This window comes from Ranitomeya imitator, chromosome 1, assembly GCF_032444005.1.
Source record: "Ranitomeya imitator isolate aRanImi1 chromosome 1, aRanImi1.pri, whole genome shotgun sequence".
Classification (NCBI taxonomy): Eukaryota; Metazoa; Chordata; class Amphibia; order Anura; family Dendrobatidae; genus Ranitomeya; species Ranitomeya imitator.
The window spans coordinates 547,439,161-547,453,440 of NC_091282.1; the positions used below are offsets into that span (position 1 = coordinate 547,439,161).

Below are 14,280 nucleotides of genomic sequence, written 5' to 3' on the forward strand. Positions count from 1 at the left end.
GCGGACCGCACCGCACACTATAGAAAGGCGTCGCGGACACCACTGCTTACAAAACTTCATTTCCCATGATGACTTGCGCTAGACTGCGAGCCAATGGCAGCTTCACCCGCAAACCCACATGCCTTTTCCCGTGCATCCTACCGTGCTAGTACTGGTGACGTCACTAACTGACTAGCTGAAAAGCCAACTGAATGCTAATAACTGGATTGACAAGGGAAACAGCCAATAGATGTGCACTAGTGAAGGCATAACTGCGGCGCGGCGGCCAATGAGAGGCGTGGTTTCTAGGAGACGCTCCCGCGGCGGTTTGTGTGAGCAGGCGAGGCTGGAGCTGGCTGATGATGGTGTGTATATGTGTGCACGCAGCTGGTACATGTCTGTCTGTGGCCACAGGAGGTCCTGGGAGGGAGGGGGATAGCACAGTGCCTGCAGGGGCCGTGTTATGGGGTGGGAGGCTGTGGGCACTGCGCAGGGTGTATTCAGCCGAGAGGCCTCTGACCTGCTGCTCCCATGGGTTATACTATTCCTGCCTGTGTCAGCCATTCCGTTCTGGGGAGGTGGTCTAAGCAATATGACTGCCCTGTGGTGGCTATCCCCTGCTATAGGTGTACGGTGAAGGTTTGCCATGCAGGTGACTGGGAAAGATGGGTGACAACCTGTCATCACTACAGTTACCGCCTGATTGGTTGTCACCAGCTGATAGACACGTCTGTCAGGAGCGCCACTGTCCGCCCTCCTCGGAAGCATTACATAGGGGGTCACATTACGGAGGCTGGGACACGTCTATCAGGAGCGCCACTGTCCGCCCTCCTCGGAAGCATTACATAGGGGGCACATTACGGAGGCTGGGACACGTCTATCAGGAGCGCCACTGTCCGCCCTCCTCGGAAGCATTACATAGGGGGCACATTACGGAGGCTGGGACACGTCTATCAGGAGCGCCACTGTCCGCCCTCCTCGGAAGCATTACATAGGGGGTCACATTACGGAGGCTGGGACACGTCTATCAGGAGCGCCACTGTCCGCCCTCCTCGGAAGCATTACATAGGGGGTCACATTACTGAGGCTGGGACACGTCTATCAGGAGCGCCACTGTCCGCCCTCCTCGGAAGCATTACATAGGGGGCACATTACGGAGGCTGGGACACGTCTATCAGGAGCGCGACTGTCCGCCCTCCTCGGAAGCATTACATAGGGGGTCACATTACTGAGGCTGGGACACGTCTATCAGGAGCGCCACTGTCCGCCCTCCTCGGAAGCATTACATAGGGGGCACATTACGGAGGCTGGGACACGTCTATCAGGAGCGCCACTGTCCGCCCTCCTCGGAAGCATTACATAGGGGGTCACATTACTGAGGCTGGGACACGTCTATCAGGAGCGCCACTGTCCGCCCTCCTCGGAAGCATTACATAGGGGGTCACATTACTGAGGCTGGGACACGTCTATCAGGAGCGCCACTGTCCGCCCTCCTCGGAAGCATTACATAGGGGGCACATTACGGAGGCTGGGACACGTCTATCAGGAGCGCCACTGTCCGCCCTCCTCGGAAGCATTACATAGGGGGTCACATTACTGAGGCTGGGACACGTCTATCAGGAGCGCCACTGTCCGCCCTCGGAATTATTACATATGGGGGGGCACATTACTGAGGCTGGGACACGTCTGTCAGGAGCGCCACTGTCCACCCTCGGAATTATTACATATGGGGGGGCACATTACTGAGGCTGGGACACGTCTGTCAGGAGCGCTACTGTCCGCCCTCGGAAATATTACATATGGGGGGGCACATTACTGAGGCTGGGACACGTCTATCAGGAGCGCCACTGTCCGCCCTCCTCGGAAGCATTACATAGGGGGCACATTACTGAGGCTGGGACACGTCTGTCAGGAGCGCCACTGTCCGCCCTCAGAATTATTACATATGGGGGGGCACATTACTGAGGCTGGGACACGTCTGTCAGGAGCGCTACTGTCCGCCCTCCTCGGAATTATTACATAGGGGGCACATTACTGAGGCTGGGACACGTCTATCAGGAGCGCCACTGTCCGCCCTCCTCGGAAGCATTACATAGGGGGCACATTACTGAGGCTGGGACACGTCTGTCAGGAGCGCCACTGTCCGCCCTCAGAATTATTACATATGGGGGGGCACATTACTGAGGCTGGGACACGTCTGTCAGGAGCGCTACTGTCCGCCCTCCTCGGAATTATTACATAGGGGGGCACATTACTGAGGCTGGGACACGTCTATCAGGAGCGCTACTGTCCGCCCTCGGAATTATTACATAGGGGGGGGACACCTTACTGAGGCTGGGACACGTCTATCAGGAGCGCTACTGTCCGCCCTCGGAATTATTACATAGGGGGGCACATTACTGAGGCTGGGACACGTCTATCAGGAGCGCTACTGTCCGCCCTCGGAATTATTACATAGGGGGCACATTACTGAGGCTGGGACACGTCTATCAGGAGCGCTACTGTCCGCCCTCGGAATTATTACGTAGGGGGCACATTACTGAGGCTGGGACACGTCTATCAGGAGCGCTACTGTCCGCCCTCGGAATTATTACATAGGGGGGGAGGACACCTTACTGAGGCTAGGACACGTCTGGCAGGAGCGCCACTGTCCGCCCTCGGAATTATTACATAGGGGGGGACACACCTTGCTGAAGCTGGGACACGTCTGTCAGGAGCGCCACTGTCCGCCCTCGGAATTATTACATGGGGGGGGGGGGGGGCACATTACTGAGGCAGGGACACGTCTGTCAGGAGCGCCACTGTCCGCCCTCGGAATTATTACATGGGGGGGGCACATTACTGAGGCAGGGACACGTCTGTCAGGAGCACCACTGTCCGCCCTCGGAATTATTACATGGGGGGGGGGGACACCTTACTGAGGCTGGGACACGTCTGTCAGGAGCGCTACTGTCCGCCCTCGGAATTATTACATAGGGGGGCACATTACTGAGGCTGGGACACGTCTGTCAGGAGCGCCACTGTCCGCCCTCGGAATTATTACATAGGGGTGGGACACCTTACTGAGGCTGGGACACGTCTGTCAGGAGCGCTACTGTCCGCCCTCGGAATTATTACATAGGGGGGCACGTTACTGAGGCTGGGACACGTCTGCCAGGAGCGCTACTGTCCGCCCTCCTCGGAAGCATTACATAGGGGGGCACATTACTGAGGCTGGGACATGTCTGTCAGGAGCGCTACTGTCCGCCCTCGGAATTATTACATAGGGGGCACATTACTGAGGCTGGGACACGTCTATCAGGAGCGCTACTGTCCGCCCTCGGAATTATTACATAGGGGGGGACACACCTTACTGAGGCTGGGACACGTCTGGCAGGAGCGCCACTGTCCGCCCTCGGAATTATTACATAGGGGGCACATTACTGAGGCTGGGACACGTCTGTCAGGAGCCCTACTGTCCGCCCTCGGAATTATTACATAGGGGGCACATTACTGAGGCTGGGACACGTCTGTCAGGAGCACCACTGTCCGCCCTAGGAATTATTACATAGGGGACACCTTACTGAGGCTGGGACACGTCTGTCAGAAGCGCTACTGTCCGCCCTCCTCGGAATTATTACATAGGGGGGCACATTACTGAGGCTGGGGCACGTCTGTCAGGAGCGCTACTGTCCGCCCTCCTCGGAATTATTACATAGGGGGCACATTACTGAGGCTGGGACACGTCTGTCAGGAGCGCTACTGTCCGCCCTCCTCGGAATTATTACATAGGGGGTCACATTACTGAGGCTGGGACACGTCTATCAGGAGCGCCACTGTCCGCCCTCGGAATTATTACATATGGGGGGGCACATTACTGAGGCTGGGACACGTCTATCAGGAGCGCCACTGTCCGCCCTCGGAATTATTACATATGGGGGGGCACATTACTGAGGCTGGGACACGTCTGTCAGGAGCGCTACTGTCCGCCCTCGGAATTATTACATATGGGGGGGCACATTACTGAGGCTGGGACACGTCTATCAGGAGCGCCACTGTCCGCCCTCCTCGGAAGCATTACATAGGGGGCACATTACTGAGGCTGGGACACGTCTATCAGGAGCGCCACTGTCCGCCCTCCTCGGAAGCATTACATAGGGGGCACATTACTGAGGCTGGGACACGTCTATCAGGAGCGCCACTGTCCGCCCTCCTCGGAAGCATTACATAGGGGGCACATTACTGAGGCTGGGACACGTCTGTCAGGAGCGCCACTGTCCGCCCTCGGAATTATTACATAGGGGGGGGACACCTTACTGAGGCTGGGACACGTCTATCAGGAGCGCTACTGTCCGCCCTCGGAATTATTACATAGGGGGGCACATTACTGAGGCTGGGACACGTCTATCAGGAGCGCTACTGTCCGCCCTCGGAATTATTACATAGGGGGCACATTACTGAGGCTGGGACACGTCTATCAGGAGCGCTACTGTCCGCCCTCGGAATTATTACATAGGGGGCACATTACTGAGGCTGGGACACGTCTATCAGGAGCGCTACTGTCCGCCCTCGGAATTATTACATAGGGGGGGAGGACACCTTACTGAGGCTAGGACACGTCTGGCAGGAGCGCCACTGTCCGCCCTCGGAATTATTACATAGGGGGGGACACACCTTGCTGAAGCTGGGACACGTCTGTCAGGAGCGCCACTGTCCGCCCTCGGAATTATTACATGGGGGGGGGGGGCACATTACTGAGGCAGGGACACGTCTGTCAGGAGCGCCACTGTCCGCCCTCGGAATTATTACATGGGGGGGGCACATTACTGAGGCAGGGACACGTCTGTCAGGAGCACCACTGTCCGCCCTCGGAATTATTACATGGGGGGGGACACCTTACTGAGGCTGGGACACGTCTGTCAGGAGCGCTACTGTCCGCCCTCGGAATTATTACATAGGGGGGCACATTACTGAGGCTGGGACACGTCTGTCAGGAGCGCCACTGTCCGCCCTCGGAATTATTACATAGGGGTGGGACACCTTACTGAGGCTGGGACACGTCTGTCAGGAGCGCTACTGTCCGCCCTCGGAATTATTACATAGGGGGGCACGTTACTGAGGCTGGGACACGTCTGCCAGGAGCGCTACTGTCCGCCCTCCTCGGAAGCATTACATAGGGGGGCACATTACTGAGGCTGGGACATGTCTGTCAGGAGCGCTACTGTCCGCCCTCGGAATTATTACATAGGGGGCACATTACTGAGGCTGGGACACATCTATCAGGAGCGCTACTGTCCGCCCTCGGAATTATTACATAGGGGGGGACACACCTTACTGAGGCTGGGACACGTCTGGCAGGAGCGCCACTGTCCGCCCTCGGAATTATTACATAGGGGGCACATTACTGAGGCTGGGACACGTCTGTCAGGAGCCCTACTGTCCGCCCTCGGAATTATTACATAGGGGGCACATTACTGAGGCTGGGACACGTCTGTCAGGAGCACCACTGTCCGCCCTAGGAATTATTACATAGGGGACACCTTACTGAGGCTGGGACACGTCTGTCAGAAGCGCTACTGTCCGCCCTCCTCGGAATTATTACATAGGGGGGCACATTACTGAGGCTGGGGCACGTCTGTCAGGAGCGCTACTGTCCGCCCTCCTCGGAATTATTACATAGGGGGCACATTACTGAGGCTGGGACACGTCTGTCAGGAGCGCTACTGTCCGCCCTCCTCGGAATTATTACATAGGGGGTCACATTACTGAGGCTGGGACACGTCTATCAGGAGCGCCACTGTCCGCCCTCGGAATTATTACATATGGGGGGGCACATTACTGAGGCTGGGACACGTCTATCAGGAGCGCCACTGTCCGCCCTCGGAATTATTACATATGGGGGGGCACATTACTGAGGCTGGGACACGTCTGTCAGGAGCGCTACTGTCCGCCCTCGGAATTATTACATATGGGGGGGCACATTACTGAGGCTGGGACACGTCTATCAGGAGCGCCACTGTCCGCCCTCCTCGGAAGCATTACATAGGGGGCACATTACTGAGGCTGGGACACGTCTATCAGGAGCGCCACTGTCCGCCCTCCTCGGAAGCATTACATAGGGGGCACATTACTGAGGCTGGGACACGTCTATCAGGAGCGCCACTGTCCGCCCTCCTCGGAAGCATTACATAGGGGGCACATTACTGAGGCTGGGACACGTCTATCAGGAGCGCCACTGTCCGCCCTCCTCGGAAGCATTACATAGGGGGCACATTACTGAGGCTGGGACACGTCTGTCAGGAGCGCCACTGTCCGCCCTCAGAATTATTACATATGGGGGGGCACATTACTGAGGCTGGGACACGTCTGTCAGGAGCGCTACTGTCCGCCCTCCTCGGAATTATTACATAGGGGGGCACATTACTGAGGCTGGGACACGTCTATCAGGAGCGCTACTGTCCGCCCTCGGAATTATTACATAGGGGGGGGACACCTTACTGAGGCTGGGACACGTCTATCAGGAGCGCTACTGTCCGCCCTCGGAATTATTACATAGGGGGGCACATTACTGAGGCTGGGACACGTCTATCAGGAGCGCTACTGTCCGCCCTCGGAATTATTACATAGGGGGCACATTACTGAGGCTGGGACACGTCTATCAGGAGCGCTACTGTCCGCCCTCGGAATTATTACATAGGGGGCACATTACTGAGGCTGGGACACGTCTATCAGGAGCGCTACTGTCCGCCCTCGGAATTATTACATAGGGGGGGAGGACACCTTACTGAGGCTAGGACACGTCTGGCAGGAGCGCCACTGTCCGCCCTCGGAATTATTACATAGGGGGGGACACACCTTGCTGAAGCTGGGACACGTCTGTCAGGAGCGCCACTGTCCGCCCTCGGAATTATTACATGGGGGGGGGGGGGGCACATTACTGAGGCAGGGACACGTCTGTCAGGAGCGCCACTGTCCGCCCTCGGAATTATTACATGGGGGGGCACATTACTGAGGCAGGGACACGTCTGTCAGGAGCACCACTGTCCGCCCTCGGAATTATTACATGGGGGGGGACACCTTACTGAGGCTGGGACACGTCTGTCAGGAGCGCTACTGTCCGCCCTCGGAATTATTACATAGGGGGGCACATTACTGAGGCTGGGACACGTCTGTCAGGAGCGCCACTGTCCGCCCTCGGAATTATTACATAGGGGTGGGACACCTTACTGAGGCTGGGACACGTCTGTCAGGAGCGCTACTGTCCGCCCTCGGAATTATTACATAGGGGGGCACGTTACTGAGGCTGGGACACGTCTGCCAGGAGCGCTACTGTCCGCCCTCCTCGGAAGCATTACATAGGGGGGCACATTACTGAGGCTGGGACATGTCTGTCAGGAGCGCTACTGTCCGCCCTCGGAATTATTACATAGGGGGCACATTACTGAGGCTGGGACACGTCTATCAGGAGCGCTACTGTCCGCCCTCGGAATTATTACATAGGGGGGGACACACCTTACTGAGGCTGGGACACGTCTGGCAGGAGCGCCACTGTCCGCCCTCGGAATTATTACATAGGGGGCACATTACTGAGGCTGGGACACGTCTGTCAGGAGCCCTACTGTCCGCCCTCGGAATTATTACATAGGGGGCACATTACTGAGGCTGGGACACGTCTGTCAGGAGCACCACTGTCCGCCCTAGGAATTATTACATAGGGGACACCTTACTGAGGCTGGGACACGTCTGTCAGGAGCGCTACTTGTCCGCCCTCCTCGGAATTATTACATAGGGGGGCACATTACTGAGGCTGGGGCACGTCTGTCAGGAGCGCTACTGTCCGCCCTCCTCGGAATTATTACATAGGGGGCACATTACTGAGGCTGGGACACGTCTGTCAGGAGCGCTACTGTCCGCCCTCCTCGGAATTATTACATTACTGAGGCTGGGATACGTCTGTCAGAAGCGCCACTGTCTGCCCTCGGAATTATTACATAGGGGGGGACACACCTTACTGAGGCTGGGACACGTCTGGCAGGAGCGCCACTGTCCGCCCTCGAAATTATTACATAGGGGGGGACACACCTTACTGAGGCTGGGACACGTCTGGCAGGAGCGCCACTGTCCGCCCTCGGAATTATTACATAGGGGGCACATTACTGAGGCTGGGACACGTCTGTCAGGAGCCCTACTGTCCGCCCTCGGAATTATTACATAGGGGGCACATTACTGAGGCTGGGACACGTCTGTCAGGAGCACCACTGTCCGCCCTAGGAATTATTACATAGGGGACACATTACTGAGGCTGGGACACATCTGTCAGAAGCCCAACTGTCTGCCCTCCTTGGAATTATTACATAGGGGGCACATTACTGAGGCTGGGACACGTCTGTCAGGAGCGCTACTGTCCGCCCTCCTCGGAATTATTACATTACTGAGGCTGGGACACGTCTGTCAGGAGCGCTACTGTCCGCCCTCGGAATTATTACATTGGGGGCACATTACTGAGGCTGGGACACGTTTGTCAGGAACCCTACTGTCCGCCCTCCTTGGAATTATTACATAGGGGGGCACATTACTGAGGCTGGGACATGTCTATCAGGAGCGCTACTGTCCGCCCTCCTCGGAATTATTACATAGGGGGCACATTACTGAGGCTGGGACACGTCTGTCAGGAGCGCTACTGTCCACGCTCCTCGGAATTATTACATTACTGAGGCTGGGACACGTCTGTCAGGAGCACCACTGTCCGCCCTCAGAATTATTACATAGGGGGCACATTACTGAGGCTTGGACACGTCTGTCAGGAGCCCTACTGTCCGCCCTCGGAATTATTACATAGGGGGCACATTACTGAGGCTGGGACACGTCTGTCAGGAGCGCTACTGTCCGCCCTTCTCGGAAGCATAACATAGGGGGGGCACATTTGTCAGGAGCGCTACTGTCCACCCTCCTCGGAAGTTTTACATAGGGGACACATTACTGAGGCTGGGACACCTCTGTCAGGAGCGCTACTGTCCGCCCTCCTCGGAATTATTTCATAGGGGGGCACATTACTGAGGCTGGGACACGTCTGCCAGGAGCGCTACTGTCCGCCCTCCTCGGAATTATTACATAGGGGGCACATTACTGAGGCTGGGACACGTCTATCAGGAGCGCTACTGTCCGCCCTCGGAATTATTACATAGGGGGGCACATTACTGAGGCTGGGACACGTCTATCAGGAGCGCTACTGTCCGCCCTCGGAATTATTACATAGGGGGGGGGGGAAGGACACCTTACTGAGGCTGGGACACGTCTGGCAGGAGCGCCACTGTCCGCCCTCGGAATTATTACATAGGGGGGGACACACCTTACTGAGGCTGGGACACGTCTGTCAGGAGCGCCACTGTCCGCCCTCGGAATTATTACAATGGGGGGGCACATTACTGAGGCAGGGACACGTCTGTCAGGAGCGCTACTGTCCGCCCTCGGAATTATTACATAGGGGGGGGGGGACACCTTACTGAGGCTGGGACACGTCTGTCAGGAGCGCTACTGTGCGCCCTCGGAATTATTACATAGGGGACACATTACTGAGGCTGGGACACGTCTGTCAGGAGCGCCACTGTCCGCCCTCGGAATTATTACATAGGGGACACATTACTGAGGCTGGGACACGTCTGTCAGGAGCGCTACTGTCCGCCCTCGGAATTATTACATAGGGGGCAAATTACTGAGGCTGGGACACGTCTGTCAGGAGCGCTACTGTCCGCCCTCCTCGGAATTATTACATAGGGGGCACATTACTGAGGCTGGGACACGTCTATCAGGAGCGCCACTGTCCGCCCTCGGAATTATTACATATGGGGGGGCACATTACTGAGGCTGGGACACGTCTGTCAGGAGCGCTACTGTCCGCCCTCGGAATTATTACATATGGGGGGGCACATTACTAAGGCTGGGACACGTCTATCAGGAGCGCCACTGTCCGCCCTCCTCGGAAGCATTACATAGGGGGCACATTACTGAGGCTGGGACACGTCTATCAGGAGCGCCACTGTCCGCCCTCCTCGGAAGCATTACATAGGGGGCACATTACTGAGGCTGGGACACGTCTATCAGGAGCGCCACTGTCCGCCCTCCTCGGAAGCATTACATAGGGGGCACATTACTGAGGCTGGGACACGTCTATCAGGAGCGCCACTGTCCGCCCTCCTCGGAAGCATTACATAGGGGGCACATTACTGAGGCTGGGACACGTCTGTCAGGAGCGCCACTGTCCGCCCTCAGAATTATTACATATGGGGGGGCACATTACTGAGGCTGGGACACGTCTGTCAGGAGCGCTACTGTCCGCCCTCCTCGGAATTATTACATAGGGGGGCACATTACTGAGGCTGGGACACGTCTATCAGGAGCGCTACTGTCCGCCCTCGGAATTATTACATAGGGGGGGGACACCTTACTGAGGCTGGGACACGTCTATCAGGAGCGCTACTGTCCGCCCTCGGAATTATTACATAGGGGGGCACATTACTGAGGCTGGGACACGTCTATCAGGAGCGCTACTGTCCGCCCTCGGAATTATTACATAGGGGGCACATTACTGAGGCTGGGACACGTCTATCAGGAGCGCTACTGTCCGCCCTCGGAATTATTACATAGGGGGCACATTACTGAGGCTGGGACACGTCTATCAGGAGCGCTACTGTCCGCCCTCGGAATTATTACATAGGGGGGGAGGACACCTTACTGAGGCTAGGACACGTCTGGCAGGAGCGCCACTGTCCGCCCTCGGAATTATTACATAGGGGGGGACACACCTTGCTGAAGCTGGGACACGTCTGTCAGGAGCGCCACTGTCCGCCCTCGGAATTATTACATGGGGGGGGGGGGGGGCACATTACTGAGGCAGGGACACGTCTGTCAGGAGCGCCACTGTCCGCCCTCGGAATTATTACATGGGGGGGGCACATTACTGAGGCAGGGACACGTCTGTCAGGAGCACCACTGTCCGCCCTCGGAATTATTACATGGGGGGGGACACCTTACTGAGGCTGGGACACGTCTGTCAGGAGCGCTACTGTCCGCCCTCGGAATTATTACATAGGGGGGCACATTACTGAGGCTGGGACACGTCTGTCAGGAGCGCCACTGTCCGCCCTCGGAATTATTACATAGGGGTGGGACACCTTACTGAGGCTGGGACACGTCTGTCAGGAGCGCTACTGTCCGCCCTCGGAATTATTACATAGGGGGGCACGTTACTGAGGCTGGGACACGTCTGCCAGGAGCGCTACTGTCCGCCCTCCTCGGAAGCATTACATAGGGGGGCACATTACTGAGGCTGGGACATGTCTGTCAGGAGCGCTACTGTCCGCCCTCGGAATTATTACATAGGGGGCACATTACTGAGGCTGGGACACGTCTATCAGGAGCGCTACTGTCCGCCCTCGGAATTATTACATAGGGGGGGACACACCTTACTGAGGCTGGGACACGTCTGGCAGGAGCGCCACTGTCCGCCCTCGGAATTATTACATAGGGGGCACATTACTGAGGCTGGGACACGTCTGTCAGGAGCCCTACTGTCCGCCCTCGGAATTATTACATAGGGGGCACATTACTGAGGCTGGGACACGTCTGTCAGGAGCACCACTGTCCGCCCTAGGAATTATTACATAGGGGACACCTTACTGAGGCTGGGACACGTCTGTCAGGAGCGCTACTGTCCGCCCTCCTCGGAATTATTACATAGGGGGGCACATTACTGAGGCTGGGGCACGTCTGTCAGGAGCGCTACTGTCCGCCCTCCTCGGAATTATTACATAGGGGGCACATTACTGAGGCTGGGACACGTCTGTCAGGAGCGCTACTGTCCGCCCTCCTCGGAATTATTACATAGGGGGCACATTACTGAGGCTGGGACACGTCTGTCAGGAGCGCTACTGTCCGCCCTCCTCGGAATTATTACATTACTGAGGCTGGGATACGTCTGTCAGAAGCGCCACTGTCTGCCCTCGGAATTATTACATAGGGGGGGACACACCTTACTGAGGCTGGGACACGTCTGGCAGGAGCGCCACTGTCCGCCCTCGAAATTATTACATAGGGGGGGACACACCTTACTGAGGCTGGGACACGTCTGGCAGGAGCGCCACTGTCCGCCCTCGGAATTATTACATAGGGGGCACATTACTGAGGCTGGGACACGTCTGTCAGGAGCCCTACTGTCCGCCCTCGGAATTATTACATAGGGGGCACATTACTGAGGCTGGGACACGTCTGTCAGGAGCACCACTGTCCGCCCTAGGAATTATTACATAGGGGACACATTACTGAGGCTGGGACACATCTGTCAGAAGCCCAACTGTCTGCCCTCCTTGGAATTATTACATAGGGGGCACATTACTGAGGCTGGGACACGTCTGTCAGGAGCGCTACTGTCCGCCCTCCTCGGAATTATTACATTACTGAGGCTGGGACACGTCTGTCAGGAGCGCTACTGTCCGCCCTCGGAATTATTACATTGGGGGCACATTACTGAGGCTGGGACACGTTTGTCAGGAACCCTACTGTCCGCCCTCCTTGGAATTATTACATAGGGGGGCACATTACTGAGGCTGGGACATGTCTATCAGGAACGCTACTGTCCGCCCTCCTCGGAATTATTACATAGGGGGCACATTACTGAGGCTGGGACACGTCTGTCAGGAGCGCTACTGTCCACGCTCCTCGGAATTATTACATTACTGAGGCTGGGACACGTCTGTCAGGAGCACCACTGTCCGCCCTCAGAATTATTACATAGGGGGCACATTACTGAGGCTGGGACACGTCTGTCAGGAGCGCTACTGTCCGCCCTTCTCGGAAGTTTTACATAGGGGACACATTACTGAGGCTGGGACACCTCTGTCAGGAGCGCTACTGTCCGCCCTCCTCGGAATTATTTCATAGGGGGGCACATTACTGAGGCTGGGACACGTCTGCCAGGAGCGCTACTGTCCGCCCTCCTCGGAATTATTACATAGGGGGCACATTACTGAGGCTGGGACACGTCTATCAGGAGCGCTACTGTCCGCCCTCGGAATTATTACATAGGGGGGCACATTACTGAGGCTGGGACACGTCTATCAGGAGCGCTACTGTCCGCCCTCGGAATTATTACATAGGGGGGGGGGAAGGACACCTTACTGAGGCTGGGACACGTCTGGCAGGAGCGCCACTGTCCGCCCTCGGAATTATTACATAGGGGGGGACACACCTTACTGAGGCTGGGACACGTCTGTCAGGAGCGCCACTGTCCGCCCTCGGAATTATTACAATGGGGGGGCACATTACTGAGGCAGGGACACGTCTGTCAGGAGCGCTACTGTCCGCCCTCGGAATTATTACATGGGGGGGGGGGGACACCTTACTGAGGCTGGGACACGTCTGTCAGGAGCGCTACTGTGCGCCCTCGGAATTATTACATAGGGGACACATTACTGAGGCTGGGACACGTCTGTCAGGAGCGCCACTGTCCGCCCTCGGAATTATTACATAGGGGACACATTACTGAGGCTGGGACACGTCTGTCAGGAGCGCTACTGTCCGCCCTCGGAATTATTACATAGGGGGCAAATTACTGAGGCTGGGACACGTCTGTCAGGAGCGCTACTGTCCGCCCTCGGAATTATTACATAGGGGGCACATTACTGAGGCTGGGACACGTCTGTCAGGAGCGCTACTGTCCGCCCTCCTCGGAATTATTACATTACTGAGGCTGGGACACGTCTGTCAGAAGCGCCACTGTCCGCCCTCGGAATTATTACATAGGGGGCACATTACTGAGGCTGGGACACGTCTGTCAGGAGCGCTACTGTCTGCCCTTTTTAGAATTATTACATAGGGGGGAACACTATTGGAGATCATACCGCTGTGGGAAGGATGGGTCAGTGATTGAGAGCCGTGACCACATTTCTGTCCCATAATCTAGCGAGACCCCACCGAGTGAGCGCTACTGTCCGCCCTCCTCGGAATTATTACATAGGGGGGCACATTACTGAGGCTGGGGCACGTCTGTCAGGAGCGCCACTGTCCGCCCTCGGAATTATTACATAGGGGACACATTACTGAGGCTGGGACACGTCTGTCAGGAGCGCTACTGTCCGCCCTCGGAATTATTACATAGGGGGCAAATTACTGAGGCTGGGACACGTCTGTCAGGAGCGCTACTGTCCGCCCTCCTCGGAATTATTACATAGGGGGGCACATTACTGAGGCTGGGGCACGTCTGTCAGGAGCGCTACTGTCCGCCCTCGGAATTATTACTTAGGGGGCACATTACTGAGGCTGGGACAC

General features: G+C 56.7%; 1 protein-coding gene across 1 annotated transcript in view; it reads left to right on the forward strand.

Annotated features, from left to right (window-relative positions):
* The first annotated feature begins 261 nt into the window (after window positions 1–261).
* The window catches only part of DDA1 (DET1 and DDB1 associated 1), a 36,820-nt gene continuing 22,801 nt past the window's right edge, over window positions 262–14,280 (forward strand). The window contains exon 1 of the mRNA XM_069767685.1: window positions 262–344. Within this exon, the coding sequence (XP_069623786.1) occupies window positions 339–344 (6 nt within the window). The 5' untranslated portion in view covers window positions 262–338. The remainder of the gene's footprint in view (window positions 345–14,280) is intronic.